The following is an 18,630-nucleotide window of genomic DNA, read 5'->3' as shown; positions in this document are numbered from 1 at the left end:
CCTGTGAAGGAGACCCCAAAAACTAAGTCCCGACCCGGCGTGAAGACGCACAGTTTCTGTCCAAGCCCATGTATTTCTACATGAATGAACCAACTGTTAAGTTAATCACACATTCACTCCGCTCGGCGCTCTGCTGCTCCGTCTCCACAGACAGAGTGTCCAGAGTGCGCTCCCACACTCACAATGAGTGTTTCTGAACGCACCACTCACATCATCTTCCTCCATCGTCTAAAACAAGACAACACAACTTGTTAGCTAGCGCTAGCTAACGTCTGTGGAGGATTGCTAAGTCCCGCCCACCAAAAAACCTCATACAGTTAGCTAACAGTAAAAGACTCTATATATAGTTTAATGTTAAAACATGTACTGTAAGCCAAGAGTCGGCCATGGATGTCCTAAGAGACCTAAATACAGCGTTAGCAGCAGGGCCTCATTTATCCCTATGAAAGTTGCTGAGCGGTTCTATTTCCATGGTGGGAGATTTCCTGGATGATCGGTGCTGCTTCCCAGTCATCCTACCAGTGAGACGTGCCCAGAGCACCTCTAACAGGAGGCGCCCAGGAGGATCCTGATCAGATGTTGAACCACCTCAACATGAAGGAGCAGCGGCTCTACTCCGAGCTCCCTCCAGATGTCTGACTCCTCCCCCTATCTCTAAGGCTGAGCCCAGACACCCTACAGAGGAAACTCATTTCAGACGCTTGTATCTGTGACCTCATTCTTTCAGTCACTACCCAGAGCTCATGACCATAGGTGAGGGTTGGGACGGAGATGGACCAGGAAATTGAAAGCTTTGCCTTCAGGCTCAGCTCCCTGTTCACCATAACAGACCGGCGCAGCATCCACATCACTGCAGAAGCTGCACGACCCGCCGATCCATCTCACGAGGCAGTAACTCTCCCCCAACCCGGAGAGGACAATCCACCGGTTTCCGACAGAGTCAGCACCTCCAAGTCTGAGGCCATGGTCCTCTGTTGGAAACCGGTGGATTGTCCTCTCCGGGTTGGGGGAGAGTTACTGCCCCAAGCGAGGGAGTTCAAGTATCTCAGGGTCTTGTTCACGAGTGAGGGTGTTATCAGACCAGATGGATTAAATCCTGATACCAGAATGAATCATTTCACAGGGGTGACATCAAAAGAAAATTCATCCTTTGATTTACAGATATCTCTTCCCCCAATATAGGTCACTGGGAAAAGTCATTTTGGGGCCAGAAATTGCAGTACCACTGTTTGGCCACTATAAAAACTGGCTTTAAAGCCGTGTTTCCTTGCACCGCTTCTTCTTTTTCCCTTCCTTACTTCAATAGTCTGTCGTCTCATGCATGACAGGTTTGGCAAAGTGGGCGGTCCATGGCCATGCGGTGCACATATGATAATCACTCAAGCTGAGTTTTAATTTGAAAGTTTTCATGTCATTGTGACATTTTCAAACTGGGCATCTATGTAGACTTAACATTAAAATGTTGTGTCATGGATGGACTGGCGTCTACAGTGTGTATTGTAATCTCACCTTGGACCTTCACTCCTTCAGTTGGACTCTCCGCGGTCAGGACGCCTTTGGACACACTCAAGGACACCTGGAGTAGACACACCTAAGTAAACTACGGAGCTCCTAAAGTACACATAGCTGCACATCTCTCTGTATTAATGTTTAGTCATTTTCTCGAAGCACAGTGTGTTCATTGATGTGTTAATGATCAAATGTGAAGACTTCCTGAAGTACCAGAGGTAATAGTTAACATGATGTTGTTGCTTCCAAGAAAACTTCGAGCTGAGAGAAGGCCACCCCCACACCACTGCCACAAAATCATTTCAGAGAATCAGACAAAGGAAGGACTTGGACTTGGTCAAGGTCACTGTGACCTCACAAAATATGTTTTTTTTTCAAACAGATATATATACTTTATTAATCCTCAAGGGGGAAATTCAGTGTTTTCACTCCATTGTCATACACACACATGCACAAACAAGACATTAAATGCATTAAATGGAGAGATGTCAGAGTGAGGGGGCTGCCCATGGACAGGCGCCTTGAGCGATTGGGGAGTGCGGTGCCTTGCTCAAGGGCACCTCGTCATGTATGTACATTACATTTGTAAAAGACGTACTTACTCTAAGCTAAACCCTGATCCTTTTTCTCTACCTTTGTTGCCTAAACCTAACCTTATCGTTTTGGTGTAACTGAGACCATTTCACAACATTAACCACAAACATAAAACTGCCATGACCTCTGTCATTCATCAGTGGAGTGCTAATTTAGTAACGCTCCCCTGGGTTATATTAGAGGGTAGGAACAAACCATCTATGTGGCTGTAGGGGTGGAGGACTCCTTGGTGTATAAATATCACAGGTTCAGGCAGGCGGGTCAAAAGGTGACAAAGCAGCATTCTGAGCAAGTTATTAATACAATATACACAAAGTCTGCATGCTTTGGTTCACCTTACAACTTCTGTTACACACACACACACACACACACACACACACACACATGTCCAGGTGCTCTGTCCGTGTCTTAATCCTGACAGTTGCGCCAGTGTAATGCATAAAGGTGGCAGTTTGTTGGTTTGGGCAGTGATGGATGCAATGGTCCCATTGTCTATCACAGTGTTCATGGTGGACTTTGTCATATGCCAGATCAGTAGACATTGTCAAGCTTTACTGCACATCATTTTACTCAATATAAAGTTTATCTGAAGAGGCGGATAAAAGCTCTCTTGGATAGTGTGCATGCTAGAAATTTGAAAGGATCAGGAAGGCGGCGTTGGACGTTGAACCCCATCCACAATACTGTTTAAGGATTCCACATAGTTTATGTGCAGGTTTTTCTAAATGAATAGTAATTGTGTGCTAGGACGTTGTGTGCAGGCGTCATAAATGCAGCAAGTTAGAGACATAGTACATTGGAGAGGATCCGATGTTCCCACTTGTCCTGAATGATCAAGTTTGATGTACTGGATGTGGGCGGACCCAGGATTAAATACGAAATTTTGTTGCTTAAATTGCTGGTGTGACCAAGCCAAGGTTGACTACATGCATAGTCATGTTCTGCTATGGTATTCATCCTCTTTCAATTTGGACTATAGACAAATCACGTGTTTGCCTGACGTATGGCAACTATACAATTATTAAAATATTTTTGGTATGAAACAAAAAAATTAAAACTTGTCAAAATCAAAATAAAACCCACTAATTGGCTTTCAACATCAAACCTGAACTGCAAAGTTTCAGTGCAACCCGATCTCACTCTCAAGTTGTCGAAAACCAGCTTTTTTCGTCAGCATGATACGCCACTGGTTGCAGTTATAGTTAACAGTGCCCAGCGGCATCAGGAAGAAGTGTATGTTGAAAACAGACGATGCATGTAACAGGCTGAAGTTGACACGGTGTCCCAGAACGTCAACAACCAACACACCCAGGGTACCTTGGACGTCATATGTGGACGTGGAAAGTCCATGACCAAACGTGGACATGTGACGAGGTCACAGTGAGGATGATGATGATCGGGATTCAAATAGATCAGTATTTTTTATATGTTTAATATATTATATCATGGATTTTCAAACAGTTCAGCAGCCATCTAGTATCAACCAGCCAGATGCCATCATTGCGCCCATGTGATCTGTGTGAGAATGATCTGTGAGATCGCACCAACCTTGTAGCTGCTTCTGTGTTCTGCATGCAGAGATAAACCTGAAACCAAAATGAGCTCATGCTTTTATACGTTTACAGGAAGACACACATTAATCTCTGGCTTTATTGACTTTAACAACATTTAACTTCCTTCTGTTAAACAACTGAAAATTTCCATCCAGCTTCCTGTCTCTGGAGCACACCTTTTATATTGTCTTTTGTGCTCTCTGGTGTCATTTATGGCTCATTAAACAGAGACACCCATGAAAATCTTTGTGGAGAGTTTGTGAGTTATGCTTTTTGTTTTATGATGACATTAAGACAATTCACTTCTACAGCTGAGGATGCGACGTCACTCTTTCGCCAAATACCGCTAGTAAAGCCGTCCCGACCAAACAGTGTTGCCGTGGAGACATTGTGCCCACCCTCTGATCTCCCCCCAGGTTTCCCCAGTGAGTAAATTTTGACACGCAAAGCCCTTTAGCACAGTTGTGCTAACATAGCTAACAATGCTAAAGGGCTTTTAAGGCTAAAAATGAAGCCACTCGTTCACCGGGGCTACTTGGGGGGACTCCGGAGGGTGGCCACCATGTTTCCATAGCAACACTGTGCCGCCACCGAGACGGTTTTACCAGCTGTAATCACTGAATCAGCCACAGTGCTCGCTAACTCTAGCCCCTTTCACACTGCCAGATTTTCGGTGAATGTTGGGCCGTTTTGCCGGCAAGATGCGAGCGTTTAGACACACAGAGCCGGATTGGCGAGTTGATCCAAGGTGCCCAATTTTCCTCCTCGTAGGGTAGACATATTGGTGGAACCCTTTTAGTTTAAACAGACCAAGGCGGCCTTCTGCAACGGGAGGGGCTGTTGATGACTTGTGGGAGGAGCTGTTGATGACTTGTGGGAGGAGCTGTTGATGACTTGTGGGAGGAGCTGTTGATGACTTGTGGGAGGAGTTGTTGATGACTTGTGGGAGGGGCTGTTGATGACTTGTGGGAGGAGTTGTTGATGACTTGTGGGAGGAGTTGTTGATGACTTGTGGGAGGGGCTGTTGATGACTTGTGGGAGGAGTTGTTGATGACTTGTGGGAGGGGCTGTTGATGACTTGTGGGAGGAGTTGTTGATGACTTGTGGGAGGGGCTGTTGATGACTTGTGGGAGGAGTTGTTGATGACTTGTGGGAGGGGCTGTTGATGACTTGTGGGAGGAGCTGTTGATGACTTGTGGGAGGGGCTGTTGATGACTTGTGGGAGGGGCTGGTGATGACTTGTGGGAGGGGCTGTTGATGACTTGTGGGAGGAGTTGTTGATGACTTGTGGGAGGGGCTGTTGATGACTTGTGGGAGGAGTTGTTGATGACTTGTGGGAGGGGCTGTTGATGACTTGTGGGAGGAGTTGTTGATGACTTGTGGGAGGTGCTGTTGATGACTTGTGGGAGGAGCTGTTGATGACTTGTGGAGGGGCTGTTGATGACTTGTGGGAGGAGCTGTTGATGACTTGTGGGAGGAGCTGTTGATGACTTGTGGGAGGGGCTGTTGGTGACTTGTGGGAGGAGCTGTTGATGACTTGTGGGAGGAGCTGTTGATGACTTGTGGGAGGAGCTGTTGATGACGCCGCACGTGTGACCCACTGGCGGTGGATAAACAGGAAACAGCTGATAGCAGGAATTAGCGAGCAGCTAGTAGCAAGAGGGAAACACAAACCTGACAGACACTGTAAAGATGAGCAACTGGGGAGACAAGGAATTGCGCGCCCTCCTTGTCCTCGCAAACGAAGAGGCCATTAACCGTCAGATGACGGGGACGGTGAAGAACGGGCCGACTTACGAGAGAATCACCGAAGGACTGACCAGCCGCGGCTTCCCTCCCACGTCACTGTTTACGTCACACGCTGAGCTACACGTTTTGTTACTTGCTCACGCCCCCCATTGCCCCGAAAAAGGCACATTCTGTATAAACAAAAGTAGGTAGGCGGCATTTTGCTGCACTCCCCGATTTTGTTTTTATACTGCCAATGCTGAAAAAACACTGATTGGGCTTTCCTGCAAATTTGCACAATTCCTGTTTAAAAAGGGCTTCAAAATATGATTTGTGATATTGGGCTTAATAAATAAAACTGAATTGAATTAAACAAACTAAACCAAACTAAATGTCGCTCCCACAGCACAGCTGTAAAGCTCTGTTTGGCGTGATGACGTTCTGTAGTCTCATTTGGCCATTTGTTAGCAGTCACCTTTCTGAAGACACATGAAAGCTTGAAAGCGTGAAACCAAAAACACACTGACTTTGAGACGAGGGAACCTGGAGTGGCAAAATGCGAACTCATTCCCAGGTTTTAGGACTCATTCCTGGGGGATTTTATGGAGCTCCAGACTAAAAGCAAAGGCCTCAAGTCTTGTATCAGGTTTTTAACCAATTGTGTCCAACGCAAACTTCGTAATTTAGGTGTCATATTTGACCAAGCCCTATCATTTGATAATCACGTCAGCCTACTCACCCGATCTTGTTTCTCACAACTTAGGAACATTGCCAAATTAAGGTCAGTTGTGTCCAAAGCTGAATTGGAACTGATCATTCATGCTTTTATTAGCTCTCGCTTAGACTATGCCAATGCTCTTTTTACCTGTTTGAATAAATCCTCTCTGGCCTGTATCCAAACTATCCAAAATGCTGCTGCTCGGCTTTTAACCCATAGCAATAAGAGGACTCATATCACTCCAATCCTGTCCTCCTTGCACTGGCTTCCAGTAGAATTCCGAATCAACTTTAAAGTATTGCTCCTGACTTTTAAAGCCCGACATGGTCTAGCCCCTGCATACATCACAGACCTCCTTCAACCTTACACTCCTTGTCGCACTCTAAAATCCTCGGATCAGCTCCTACTGTCAGTTCCACGTACTCGTTTCGTCACTCGTGGAGACCGAGCATTTCAAGCGGTTGCTCCCAAACTTTGGAATGCCCTCCCTTTTCGTTGCGATCCGCAGCGTCATGTGACACTTTTAAAAAACAACTGAAAACACTGCTCTTTAGCCAGGCCTTTGGTTAACTAACTCCTTTTACCCCATCAATCTCTTACTGTTTTTCTTTTATCTAATGTTTTATTTCCATTTTGCACTTTGCAGACACCTTGTCGTTTGCCTTGCTTTGTTTTTAAAGCTTTGTTTTGTGCTTTGTTTTTAATGTTGTGTTATATTGTTGTACTTGTTTTGTCTACTGGAAAGCACTTTGTGATCTAGTATCTGTGAAAGGTGCTATATAAATAAACTTTACTTACTTACTTACTAGTATTTTTTATAATTAACTGGTTAGTTAATGAGTGTCGTTCTATCGAAGCAAAACTAACAGAAGCTGACATCGTAAGACTGAGAGCATTATTTTTCAGTGTTTCACTGACTCAGATGAACCCAACCAACTCCAACTTACTGCTGTGTTATTGTTGGGTGATGTACAAACTTCAAACAGATGAAAAGATAGAAAAATGCTCTGTGAGCAGAATACAGAGTGAGGCTTACCTGGTATGAGACTGGAGGTCAAAGGCCGTACTGTAAAACCCTGGATCGGATACTGCAGAGGAGAGTTAGGCAATGCAAACAGCAGTCTGGATAACACAGACGTCGTCCTGTTGAGGAGACAGGGAGGGTGGGGGTGCCGGTATCCAGATGTAAATGGTAGATCCTGCTAAAAGTTTGGGTTTATAAGGCATGTGGTCAGGCCCTGTACAAACTTGGTAGAACATCAAAGAAACTACAGAAGAGAAAACCCTGGTTTAATGCTGAATGTGTTGAGGCTCGTAGGAAATATTTTAAATCCATGTATATATTCAAATTTAACAGCTCTGTCCAATCTGAAGTTGGAATAAAATGTATAGCTAGAAAGTATAAATCCATCATAAGGAAATGTTCAAGGCAGTATTATGATTCTTTACATAAGAAACTTCGTACACTTAAGAAATCTAATAGTAATGAATATTGGTCTATTTTAAATGCAGGTAAACCATCTGGAAGATTAGGAAATGTATCTATAGAAACCTTTGCTGAATATTTTAAGAAAAATCGAGTGATAATTGTTCACCAGGAGACCAGCAATCTGACCTCAGACAAGTCACCTGTCCTACAAATGAATGCATAAATGACTTGTTTACTTTGGAAGAAATACAGCGAGTGGTTAAAAAATTAACAAATAAAAAAGCAAACAGTATTGATGAAGTTATGAATTAATATATAAAGAACTGCCCTTTCTGGTACTGATAACAGGTATAGTCCTCACTGACTGCTGTTTAGGAGAGATAAAACCATTATATATAAGTAGACGATCCTGAAAATTACAGAGGTATTACTTTACTTAGTTGTATTGGTAAGCTTTTTACGGCTGTAATAAATTACAGACTAACTGCTTATATAGAGTCTGAAAGAATTCTTGGAGAGGAGCAGGCAGGGCTTAGGAAAGGCTTTTCAACCCTTGACCATGTTTTTGTTCTTCACTCACTGGTTGAATGGTATCTGCATAAGAAAGAAAGACTGTATTGTGCTTTTGTTGATTATAAAAAAGCGTTTGATTTGGTAGACAGGTCATCATTATGGCTTAAATTAGTGCCACTTGGTATAAATGGAAGAGTATTAAATGTGATGCATAATATTTATGAGAATGCCAAATCTTGTGTTAGAGCTGGTTATGATTCATCTGAACAGCTTGTATGTAATGTAGGAGCGGTTCAGAGGGATAATTTATCACCACTGTTGTTTGCACTATATTTAAATGACTTTGAAAAATACAGTACAGGCCAAAAGTTTGGACACACCTTTTCATTCAATGTGTTTTCTTTATTTTCATGACTATTTACATTGTAGGATCTCACTGAAGGCATCAAAACTATGAATGAACACATGCGCTTGATGAACTTTAAATGGACACATTTAAAGTTTTTGCAATTTTCCGGACTGACTGACCTTCATTTCTTAAAGTAATGATGGCCACTCGTTTTTCTTTAGTTAGCTGATTGGTTCTTGCCATAATATGAATTTTAACAGTTGTCCAATGGGGCTGTCGGCTGTGTATTAACCTGACTTCTGCACAACACAACTGATGGTCCCAACCCCATTGATGAAGCAAGAAATTCCACTCATTAACCCTGATAAGGCACACCTGTGAAGTGGAAACCATTTCAGGTGACTACCTCTTGAAGCTCATGGAGAGAATGCCAAGAGTGTGCAAAGCAGTAATCAGAGCAAAGGGTGGCTATTTTGAAGAAACTAGAATATAAAACATGTTTTCAGTTATTTCACCTTTTTTTGTTAAGTACATAACTCCACATGTGTTCATTCATAGTTTTGATGCCTTCAGTGAGAATCTACAATGTAAATAGTCATGAAAATAAAGAAAACGCATTGAATGAGAAGGTGTGTCCAAACTTTTGGCCTGTACAGTATGTGAGTCAACTTTTCTCAACTGAATGCTGCAATGTGATGAATGGTGAGATAGGGATATATTTGTAATGATATGTCCTGATACGATTGTACTGGCAGAGACTGGCAGACAAAACAAAGGTTGTTATTTCCTCTAGGGGGAAATTACTTTACTCCCAGAATTTAAGTTTGGTTCGGATAAATTAGAAGTTATTTTTGAGTATGACTATCTTGGAACGTTATTTAATTCTAATGGACGATTTGATAGAGCAATAGTTAGTTAGCTAGTTAAACTAGCTAAAAGAGCTTTATTCTCCTTGGAAAACAGAGTTACTAGATTACAGTTACCTGTTGGTATACAATGTGAGTTATTTGACCAGCTTATATATTTACTTAGGCTTCTTCCACTGAGTCTTCCCAAGGAACTGTCAGCTCAATGAAATGAACTATCCATTGACTCACTGACCACAACACTAAGTCAGGCCTCTGCCTGGTACAAACTATTTCCTGGGGAACAACAAGCTTTCCCCCTAAATCTTCTTGCATTTCCCAATCACAAGCACCTTCTAGGCGGCCACGCCCTCGCCTCCCTTCTGTATTTCTCTCCCTCATGGATAAACTGAATTACTAAGCTCCTATCCTTGACACCTTCTGAATTCACCTGTCATCGTTTCCCTTCGATGCCTGCAGCTAAACATTTCAACACCTGGTTATGTCGCCATGTATATCTGCCTTGTGACAAGCTAACTTTACAGCGTGACAAAATGGAACAGCAACAAAAAGACATTATTTTGTACTATAAGGCAGTAACGTGGAGATATCTTGATACCTTTAACATCTCTTCATAAGTAAAAGCTTCTGTCATGAATCACTCCATCCATCCCATACCTGGCTTTGTGATTTTGGAGTTCCTTAGCTCGGCGTTTCACCAGCTCCTCGTACTGATCCTTAGGGATGTGATCTTTGAGAAGCACTGAGCCGTTAGGACAGGTGCATGGAGCCGGCGGAGGATGGTGACTCGGGGGTTTTGACCTGGAGGGGCGGGGAAAATATGGAAGTCCTGAAGGAACACAAGTCTGTTGTCCTCTTTGTCGTTTTATCACTTCAGAATAATTACAATGTCCAACACTGCCTAAAGGCTTGCACAGAATTTCTGTCATTCAGACTTATTCAGTTTATGTTGTTTTGTTCCCTCTAGGCTGATACACTTGCGCGGGGGAGGTTGATGAAGGGGTGAAAATACTTTGGATGAAAAGGATTCTTTTGATCAGGTGAAGAGCAAACTGGGTAAACAAAGGAGGAATGATGATGAATTAAAATCAGTGTGAAAGTGTACTATAATTTATTGATAAATGATAATAAGACTCAGGGCGAAAAGAAATTAAAATGTCCTAAATTGACATGTGATGTAAAATGTTTTAATTTGGGGGAGCAGATTCACTGGTGCTGGGCAACACTGGCCACGGGGCAGGGCCTCGCCGAGCGCCTCGTCTCTCTGCCACCGCCGTAAACTGACTTCAACTTTTGGAACGTAGCAGTGCACACCGCATGTCATGTGACGAGGAGCAACAGAAGATCAGCTCTGTGCTCAGGGTTTCAGGTAAATAGGCTGTGATACAATGCTTGATGAGGTTGCTTGGCAACCTTAGATGCAAACTGCTGCCACGCTCTTGTAAGCTGGCACAGAAAAGACACAAGAGTAGCGCCCGGTGCCCGACCTCACGTGTTCCAGTCGGTTTAAGACACAGCATGTGCACGGCCCCTAAAGGCCCTGATGCACCAAGCTGACGGTTGGCCATCGACCAAAGTCGGGTCTAGTTTTTGCGGTGGGTCCCACACTGTCGGCACTTTGGCGTCGGCAGCTTTTCGGCCGATTGAGCATGTTGAATCGGCGGCGGAGCTTGTCGGTGAGAGAGAGATCACTCTGATTGGCTGTTCAGGTTTTATTTCCTCGCCCCTGTAGCGAGTGAATCTGCCCCACAGACCCGCTGCTTCTTCCCACTTTAACCTGAATAACAAACCGGAGCTAGCTGGGAGCGGCTAGCGGAGCGTTAGCCGCAGCATGACCGGAGGGAAGCACAGCCAGTTAGCCTCCGCTAGTCTCTGAGCTAGCCCCGGCTCTCCGTTTGGATCCAACCGGAGCACCGAGCCCTGGTTTGTTATTCAGGTTAAAGTGGGAAGAAGCAGCGGGTTTATCGGGCAGCTGAGTGAAGTGGAGCCTGCGGAGGAAACACCGGGACCGTCTGGATGTAATAGTCCGTGGAGGTGCTGCGGTGCTCGGCTGCACAGATAGGAAACCCCTCGGCTGACAGGATGTACCACTCTCTCACTCCGCTCTCTCTCACGCAGGCGCAGAACGTACGTGCTACTTGGCCGTCGGATGTAGTCCGTGTAGTGTGTTCAAATGCAACTGACACAGGGCGACGTGAGGCGACGTAGACGACGCAACAGTTGGCTTTCGTAACCACTAGTTCTTTGATGTCGGTTTGGTGTGTCCGCACCTTAAGGTAGATAAGGATAGGGTAGCACACAAACACACAAACACACAAACACACACACTGACCCAGAGCGGCCTTTACCTCGGTTTTGGTGCAATGGGAGCCTCTGGGGTGAGCCATCCAACAGAGTAGTGTAATGTATATAGATATAATGCCAGCAGGATGAATACACACACGACAGCGATCTGAAGAGGTGTTCTGTTGTACACAGCCATCTGTAGACACACACACACACATACACACACACTTTTATGTTTTGGCTGATAATTCCTGGACTGGCTCCATAGTGGCACAGCCCCAGTTGACAATGATCACAAACACTGACATTAAATAAAGAGCATGCAGTGAATTGAACCATAACAGCTGGTGTCTGCTTGCCAAGTTTCAAACGGTGTTTGCCATGTGTGTAACTAAATAGGAAATCTCTTCATGCGTCTGAAGAGACGAGGCTCAGTGTGCAGTCAGACCCATGTCTCCTGAGTGGTGCATGGATGTTATTTGTTCAATTCATTTTAGAGAACTAAATCTGAGAGCATTCATTCCCTGCCACTGTACAAAGACAGAGAAATGGGACCAGAGGAAGCTTGTGGGTCAGAAGTGTTTTCAGTTAGTTTCAGTATTCTACCTCTGATGAAGAACAGCACACAGCTGAACCTTTGCCTCGTCCAGAGAGAGTCCCAAACAGGGCTCTGTGTCTGTCCAGTCCAGTCCATTTTATTTCTATAGCACTTTTCAAAAACACAAAGTTACCAAAGTGCTGCACAAAACTACACATAAGCATATACAGAAATATACAGAAATCCACATAAGAATATACAGAATATCCACGTAGGACTATACAGAAATATACAGGTCATAGATACAGAAGCGATACAGACAGTACAGCAAGCTCAAGAGATAAAAAGACACAGAGACAGGTTGGTGTACTTGTCAACTAGAATCTAAAGCTAAGGAAAACAAGTGGGTCTTGAGGCGGGACTTAAAAGATTCTACAGTGGGGCCATTTTGAGTTTGCCCATTCAGCGCTTTAAAAACAAACAATAAACCACATACAGTGCGTTGCAGTAATCCAAACGGCTAGAAGCAAAAGCATAGATAACCCGCTCAAGGTCATTTTTTGGATACAAGCCTGAAATGATAAAAACTGGACTTCACTACAGCATTTATCTGCTTTTCAAGTTTAAGAGGACTGTCTATTTTGACGCCAAGGTTAGTGACCACAGGTTTGACATAGGGCTGTAGGAAGCCCAAGTCATTGGAAGAAACTAGGCTGGTACCACTTGATCCAAAGACAACAACTTCCGTTTTACTTTCATTTATATTAAGGAGCGCCATCCATGCCTTAATGTCCTTGAGACACTCAAACAAGGGCGTCAGGGAGCAGTTGTTGAGCCTTTTGATGGGCAAGTAAATTTGGGAGTCGTCTGCATATAGGGGGTAAGCGACGCCAAATTTCTTTAAGATAAGACCAAGGGGCAGAAGATACAGAGTAAAGAAAATGGGCCCCAAAATAGAGCCCTGGGGGACTCCACAGGATAGGGGAGCAGGAGAAGATGTAGCCTCACCAATTTGACAGTAAACAATCTCTGCAACAGAAAGGACTTGAACCACTGTAGAGCAGTGCCCCTAATGCCTACACAATGTTCTAGGCAAGAAATAAGAATGGAGTGGTCAACTGTATCGAACTCAGCGGTGAGATCTAAAAGCAAAAGGGTAGCAGAGTCACCAGAGTCAGTGGTTACTAAAAGATCATTAAAAACTCTTAAAAGTGCAGACTCAGTGAGAGTCTGTCAGACAGTCTGAAGGGGAAACTACCACATCAGCAGAACAATAACGTCATGCACAGCAGATACAGAGCACGTAGATTTATCTTCAGGCCTCTTATTTATTAACATTCTCTTATATTTCTCTCATATTTTCTGTTATCTTTCTATTGAGAGACAAAATGACAAAGGTCAACTCCAGGTGCACCAAACATTCGTAAGGCCGTCCTTTCATGCAGACATGTTATGTGCCCTGGAGCTGTTAATTTTAAATCACTTCCTGTACGATTCTAAAGCCAAACCCTGTTCTTTTTTCCTAAACCCAACCACGTGCTTTTGTTGTCAAAGGAAAAGAAAATTTGCGATGTTGTACCTACGTAGTGCTTTTATTTTGAAAGAGACTGTATCAAACTGCACATTTTTTGTGAAAACAGAAGTGTATGTTGAAAACAGACAATGCATGTAACAGGCTGAAGTTGACACGGCGTCCCAGAACGTCAACAACCAACACACCCAGGGTACCTTGGACGTCATATTTGGACGTGGAAAGTCCATGACCAAACGTGGACATGTGACGAGGTCACAGTGAGGATGTGTTAGAAAATAGAAATGACCGTTTCAAACATTGTAGACGTCACTGCCTTCATACTGTCATGCTGGAGGAGGTCGTAATCAGCAAAGTAATGATGTCACTGTTGGTCACCCGTTGGTTTAAGGACTGCCATTTTGCAGCCTCAAGTTCAGCATTTCAGCCAACGTCATTTTGGGGTTTTTGGAGCCTGTGATGACCATATTTAGACGAGAGGCTGGAGCTGTAAAGGAGCATGGATTGGATCTGATTCATAGACTGTAGCGATGTTTTACAGACGGTTTCAAGCGCTGAAGCGGCCCTGCCCTCAAATGTGTGTAACTTTGAGCTCGAAAAAAATGTAAACAGGTGAGTTATATAAAAACTAGAGCTCTGTCTCACTCCGAAGTTGTCGAAATCTGGTGACAAAAAAGGCGTCTTTTAACATCAGCATGATAAGCGACCGATTGCCCGGCTATTTCGGGGGAAACGTGGCCGGGACAAGAACGAAAGTTAAAGTGGCAAAGGTCCAAGTGAGGCAGGCGGGTGGGGTAGTGGATGGGTCCTACAAACACTGACTTTAACCCGAGAGAGCAGTGTTAGCATCCTGTGACACTGTAAAGCCAAACCCTGTTCTTTTTTCCTCAAACATAACCACATGTTGTTGAAGGCAAAAAAACATCAAATTCAGCCCCTGTACAGTTGTCATGAATGTTGAAAGTAGCTATAGACCAAAACTGTTTTAACATGGAGGTCTGTGGGGATTGACTCGCTCTTGGAGCCAGCCTCAAGTGGCCATGAGAGCAACTGCAGTTTTTAACACTTCCACATAGGCTTAGAAAATGTCTACGTGCTCTACATATAATATTTGAACTTACCTTTTGAAAACATTACAACTTCTTTCTCCAAATATACGACTTTTCAGAACACAGATATATGAGGTATGTTTTTGAATGTGCAGGAAGATTTGGACAGGAGCAGAAATCTTGTCGTATGCTCAGCACTTAACAAACACATGCATTTACAGATGGTCACTTTGTGGGAGACGGCGAGGCAGCTTTATTTGTATATCACATTTTATACACCAGGACAATTCAAAGACCTTTACAGAGCAATAAAATATAAAACATCACAAAGGATGCAGATTTACAATGAAAGAGTAACGAACAGAGCTACAAAAGGTAAGGTAAGGTAAACTTTATTGTCCCCTAAGGGAAATTCATCTCGGGCACAGTGCTACATTTCATCGCTTCACAATGACAGTTCTATCACATGAAACAGACATGGACTACATTTAACAGTCACAACACAGAAACATACAGAGACGTCTAAAGTGCAAGAAGGAGTGCTGAGTGCTAAAGTGCCTTGTGTTTAATGCACATTGCTCGTTGCTCTGTTGCACTAGTTTTTAACATTGTTCAACAGCTTAATGGAGGCTGGAACAAATGGTAATTTGAGGTGGTTTGTTTTGCACTTTGGTATACGAAATCTTCCTCCTGATGGGAGAAGTTCGTGTTCAGAGGACAGTGGCTGAGTAGAGTCCGAAGAGATTTTTGTTTATGACCAAATTATTTACAATAAAAAGTTACCATTAAAAACAGCAAAAGTGCAGATGAGGTGCAAAGATAAAGATATTATTTAAAATGATTTGAAATCCAGTTTAACATAAGTTTGCAGTGATTAAAGGCTGTGTCATAACAGAGCGTTTTTAGCTTTGAATTAAAAGTGGCCAGAGTCGGGCCTCTGTAACATCATCTGGGTGAAAGACAGAGAGCAGCTGAGATAATAACACATTGTTAAAATCCCCAAACTAGCCAAGCAGGAACGGGAGGCCAAATAAAAGTCACAGGGGAAACTATGTTATGGTGCACACGCACCTGCACACACTCACAACCTTATGTTGGGACAGCAGGCAGGAGCAGTTGTTAAACTATGGTTTTATCAAAACCTTGTGCAGATAAGAGCAGAGCCGGAGCATAGAAAGCTGCCAGCACATGTATCTGCTTTCACAGTGGTGAATGAGTGTGTGTAACGGCCTGGAGCTGACGGTGTGGCGCTGGTTACAAAGCACGCTCAATACTTATGCTTTTTAAAAACTTAACTGACACGTATCACGCAGATATCACGCAGATAGAACTGAATAAAAGCACGAAGCAGTGAAGCTCATGATGCCACTGAACACACCGACATTCCTCCGAGGAGGACAGAGCTGTCGTAGCGTGGGCATGAATATCAGCCGCCGCTGCAACATGTGCATCATATTATATATATTAATGATCATATTGATATTTAATTAGGAAAAAAGTCAAGTCCTTTCAAGTCATCTGTCTCGAGTTAAAGTCAAATTTCAAGTCATGAATACCACGTCAAAGTCAAGTCCAGTCTTTCATCAGTGTCAGTCAAGCAGGTCTCAAGTCGTTAACGCTTTTAATCCTGAGCTAAATGATTTCTTTAAAAACAAGAAATGACCCAAACATGATTATGAGTTCAGTAAAATGTTACAAAAAAACCTGAAAATTAGAGCGAAAAAATAAAAGTTAAACAAAAAACAAAACAGGAAATGACTTTAAAGAGAGGTCGAAATGAAATAATAAATAAAAATAGTGAACATAGTGTATATAAATATTATTATTTTCCTAACCTAATTTTTAATGTATAATCAAAATACAAATAATAAAAATATAGTATGTATATTTTTTTCTGTAACCCAATTTTAAATGTATTATTATGATAAAATAAATAAATAATAATAAACATACAGTTTTTTAAAGAAATAAAACCATTTTGCTGAGGTTTAAAAAATACTTGTGAAATGTGTCTGAGTGACTTCACTGCAGGTTTCGGAGGGTTAAAACTTGCGACTCGAGTCCCCCACCTCTGCTTTTAACTCCTAAGTGGAGTTTTTAGAGCATTCCTATCAAAAGAAGAACAGCCCTAAAATACAACTTAGGAGTAACAAAATAAATATATAATATAAAACTAAATTCCTGGCAAGAAACAGGAGTGAGGAGTTTTGTTTCATAAAGCTAAACGTGACTTTTAGTCATCACCGTAAAGCACGTATCACACCGACTGGACCTGACGTTACACAAGTTTCAATCTGAACTAAACTGAAGTGCAAAATATTGATCGTGTTTCCAATAGATAAACAGATAGATAGATAGAATGTTAAATTTGAAAATAAAATTACTTGCATCCTCCTGATGTTGCACAATAGCAATTTTTAAAAAATCACATTTTGAAGCTCTTAATATGAAACGTGAGGACGAATTGTTTTAGATTTAATTTTGCATTTATGTAAACATTGATGATGACATAAGGAGAACACAGACTGGTCACTCTCTGCTGTTTAAATGTCATTTCTTTTATCTTTAATGTTACTTTATATATTTACACATAATACTTACTTATATGTGTCAACTACTTACATTTACATATAATACATTTCACATATATTATATATTTATTATTATTATTTATTGTGAGTGGTGACAGTGAAAAACAGGTCTCATGGTTGAAACAGAACACAAAAGTCTTCCTACAAATTTAACATTTCCTTCAAAGAAAGAAACAAAGAGAGACGAATAAACAGCAGAGAGTGACCGGTCTCATAATCTATTAATAATAATAATACAATTTATTTATAGGCGCCTTTCACGACACTCCAGGTCAAAATAAAAAAAGTAAACGAGTTCAGGAATAAGGAGTAAGATAAAATATACAAATAAATAATAAAGTAAAATAACCTAACAACAAATAAATATTCAGCAAGGCAAGTTTACAGTGAATAAGTTTTATTTATTTATTTTATTCATTTAGTCGTGAATCATTAAAAAAAAAATGGCAAAGGTTAAATTTCAAACAGTTCAGCTTCACGTCTCATAAAAAGAGCTTCAAAATGTGACGTCTCCAAATTCTGATGGTGGCTGTTGGATCACCATCAGGAGGAAGACACTGTTTTATTTAAAGTTAACATTAAAAGATAAAGTGATGACATTTAAACTTTTACATGAAAGTTCTCCAGTTCTCACCATCTGCTGTGGTCAGGGTTCCACTTGTCCTGTAAACGTGACATAAACTGTCCAGTGATCAGTGAGGTGCGACCAACTGTGTGGAATGTGGACACGTCTACTTTCCAAAGAAATAAGGCGAGACTGGCCACAGGTGAGTTGAGCGGGCAGTGTTGTTTGTTACCAGGAGGAAGCGTGTCTCAGTGCCTGTACTCTGCACAGTGATAAAGTAGGATGCACAGATAATAACTGATGGGGTGGAGCAAGAAGAGAGAGGGTTGTGACGAACATTGAACCTACAGTGCTTTGCCCAAAAGATGAACTATTAAATTCCAAGCTTGTACCCACACCTATAAACTGCCCTTTAATAATGATAATCATGATTTCCCTGTGTAACTGAAATTTGTCATACACACATCAGACCAGTAAAACATCATCAGAGCCTCTGTGGCTCTCATTGCCACTCCCTGTTTGGGAAAGATAGTCCAGCACTCTGCGTAGATGCTATCAGTGTACACAAAACAGGTTGAAACCTGTCTCCAAATTTCTGTTTTAAATCAATAATTAAAGCTGTAGAGTTGCTGTGTAATTGGTTACACCACCAATAAACCCAACTGGAATTACCACACCACGGCTGAACGCTCTGACAGTCTCCATCCATGTCAATGAAAACATGGATGCTTCACACACAGAAGATCTATACAATCAGCACAGTGTCAAGATTTATTACTTAATTATTGACAATAAAAAGTGCCTAAGAGGT

At 42.3% G+C, this 18,630-nt stretch overlaps 1 protein-coding gene across 2 annotated transcripts in view; it reads right to left on the bottom strand.

The window, feature by feature from the left end:
- LOC125879293 (beta-1,4 N-acetylgalactosaminyltransferase 2-like) overlaps window positions 1–18,040 on the bottom strand; it is a 28,424-nt gene extending 10,384 nt beyond the window's left edge. The window contains exons 1-6 of one of the 2 annotated variants that reach the window (XM_049561090.1): window positions 17,889–18,040; window positions 11,608–11,741; window positions 9,917–10,060; window positions 7,139–7,245; window positions 3,652–3,689; window positions 1,510–1,576 (exon numbers count right to left, since the gene is read on the bottom strand). In XM_049561090.1, the coding sequence (XP_049417047.1) occupies window positions 1,510–1,576; window positions 3,652–3,689; window positions 7,139–7,245; window positions 9,917–10,060; window positions 11,608–11,741; window positions 17,889–17,891 (493 nt within the window). In that variant the 5' untranslated portion in view covers window positions 17,892–18,040. Of the gene's footprint in view, window positions 1–1,509; window positions 1,577–3,651; window positions 3,690–4,456; window positions 5,257–7,138; window positions 7,246–9,916; window positions 10,061–11,607; window positions 11,742–17,888 lie in introns of those variants that run through there. The other variant, XM_049561091.1, reaches the window with a different exon arrangement.
- Between the last annotated feature and the right edge of the window lie 590 nt (window positions 18,041–18,630).

Source organism: Epinephelus fuscoguttatus, linkage group LG19, assembly GCF_011397635.1.
Source record: "Epinephelus fuscoguttatus linkage group LG19, E.fuscoguttatus.final_Chr_v1".
NCBI classification, from domain to species: Eukaryota; Metazoa; Chordata; class Actinopteri; order Perciformes; family Serranidae; genus Epinephelus; species Epinephelus fuscoguttatus.
This window is presented reverse-complemented; position numbering and strand designations above follow the sequence as displayed.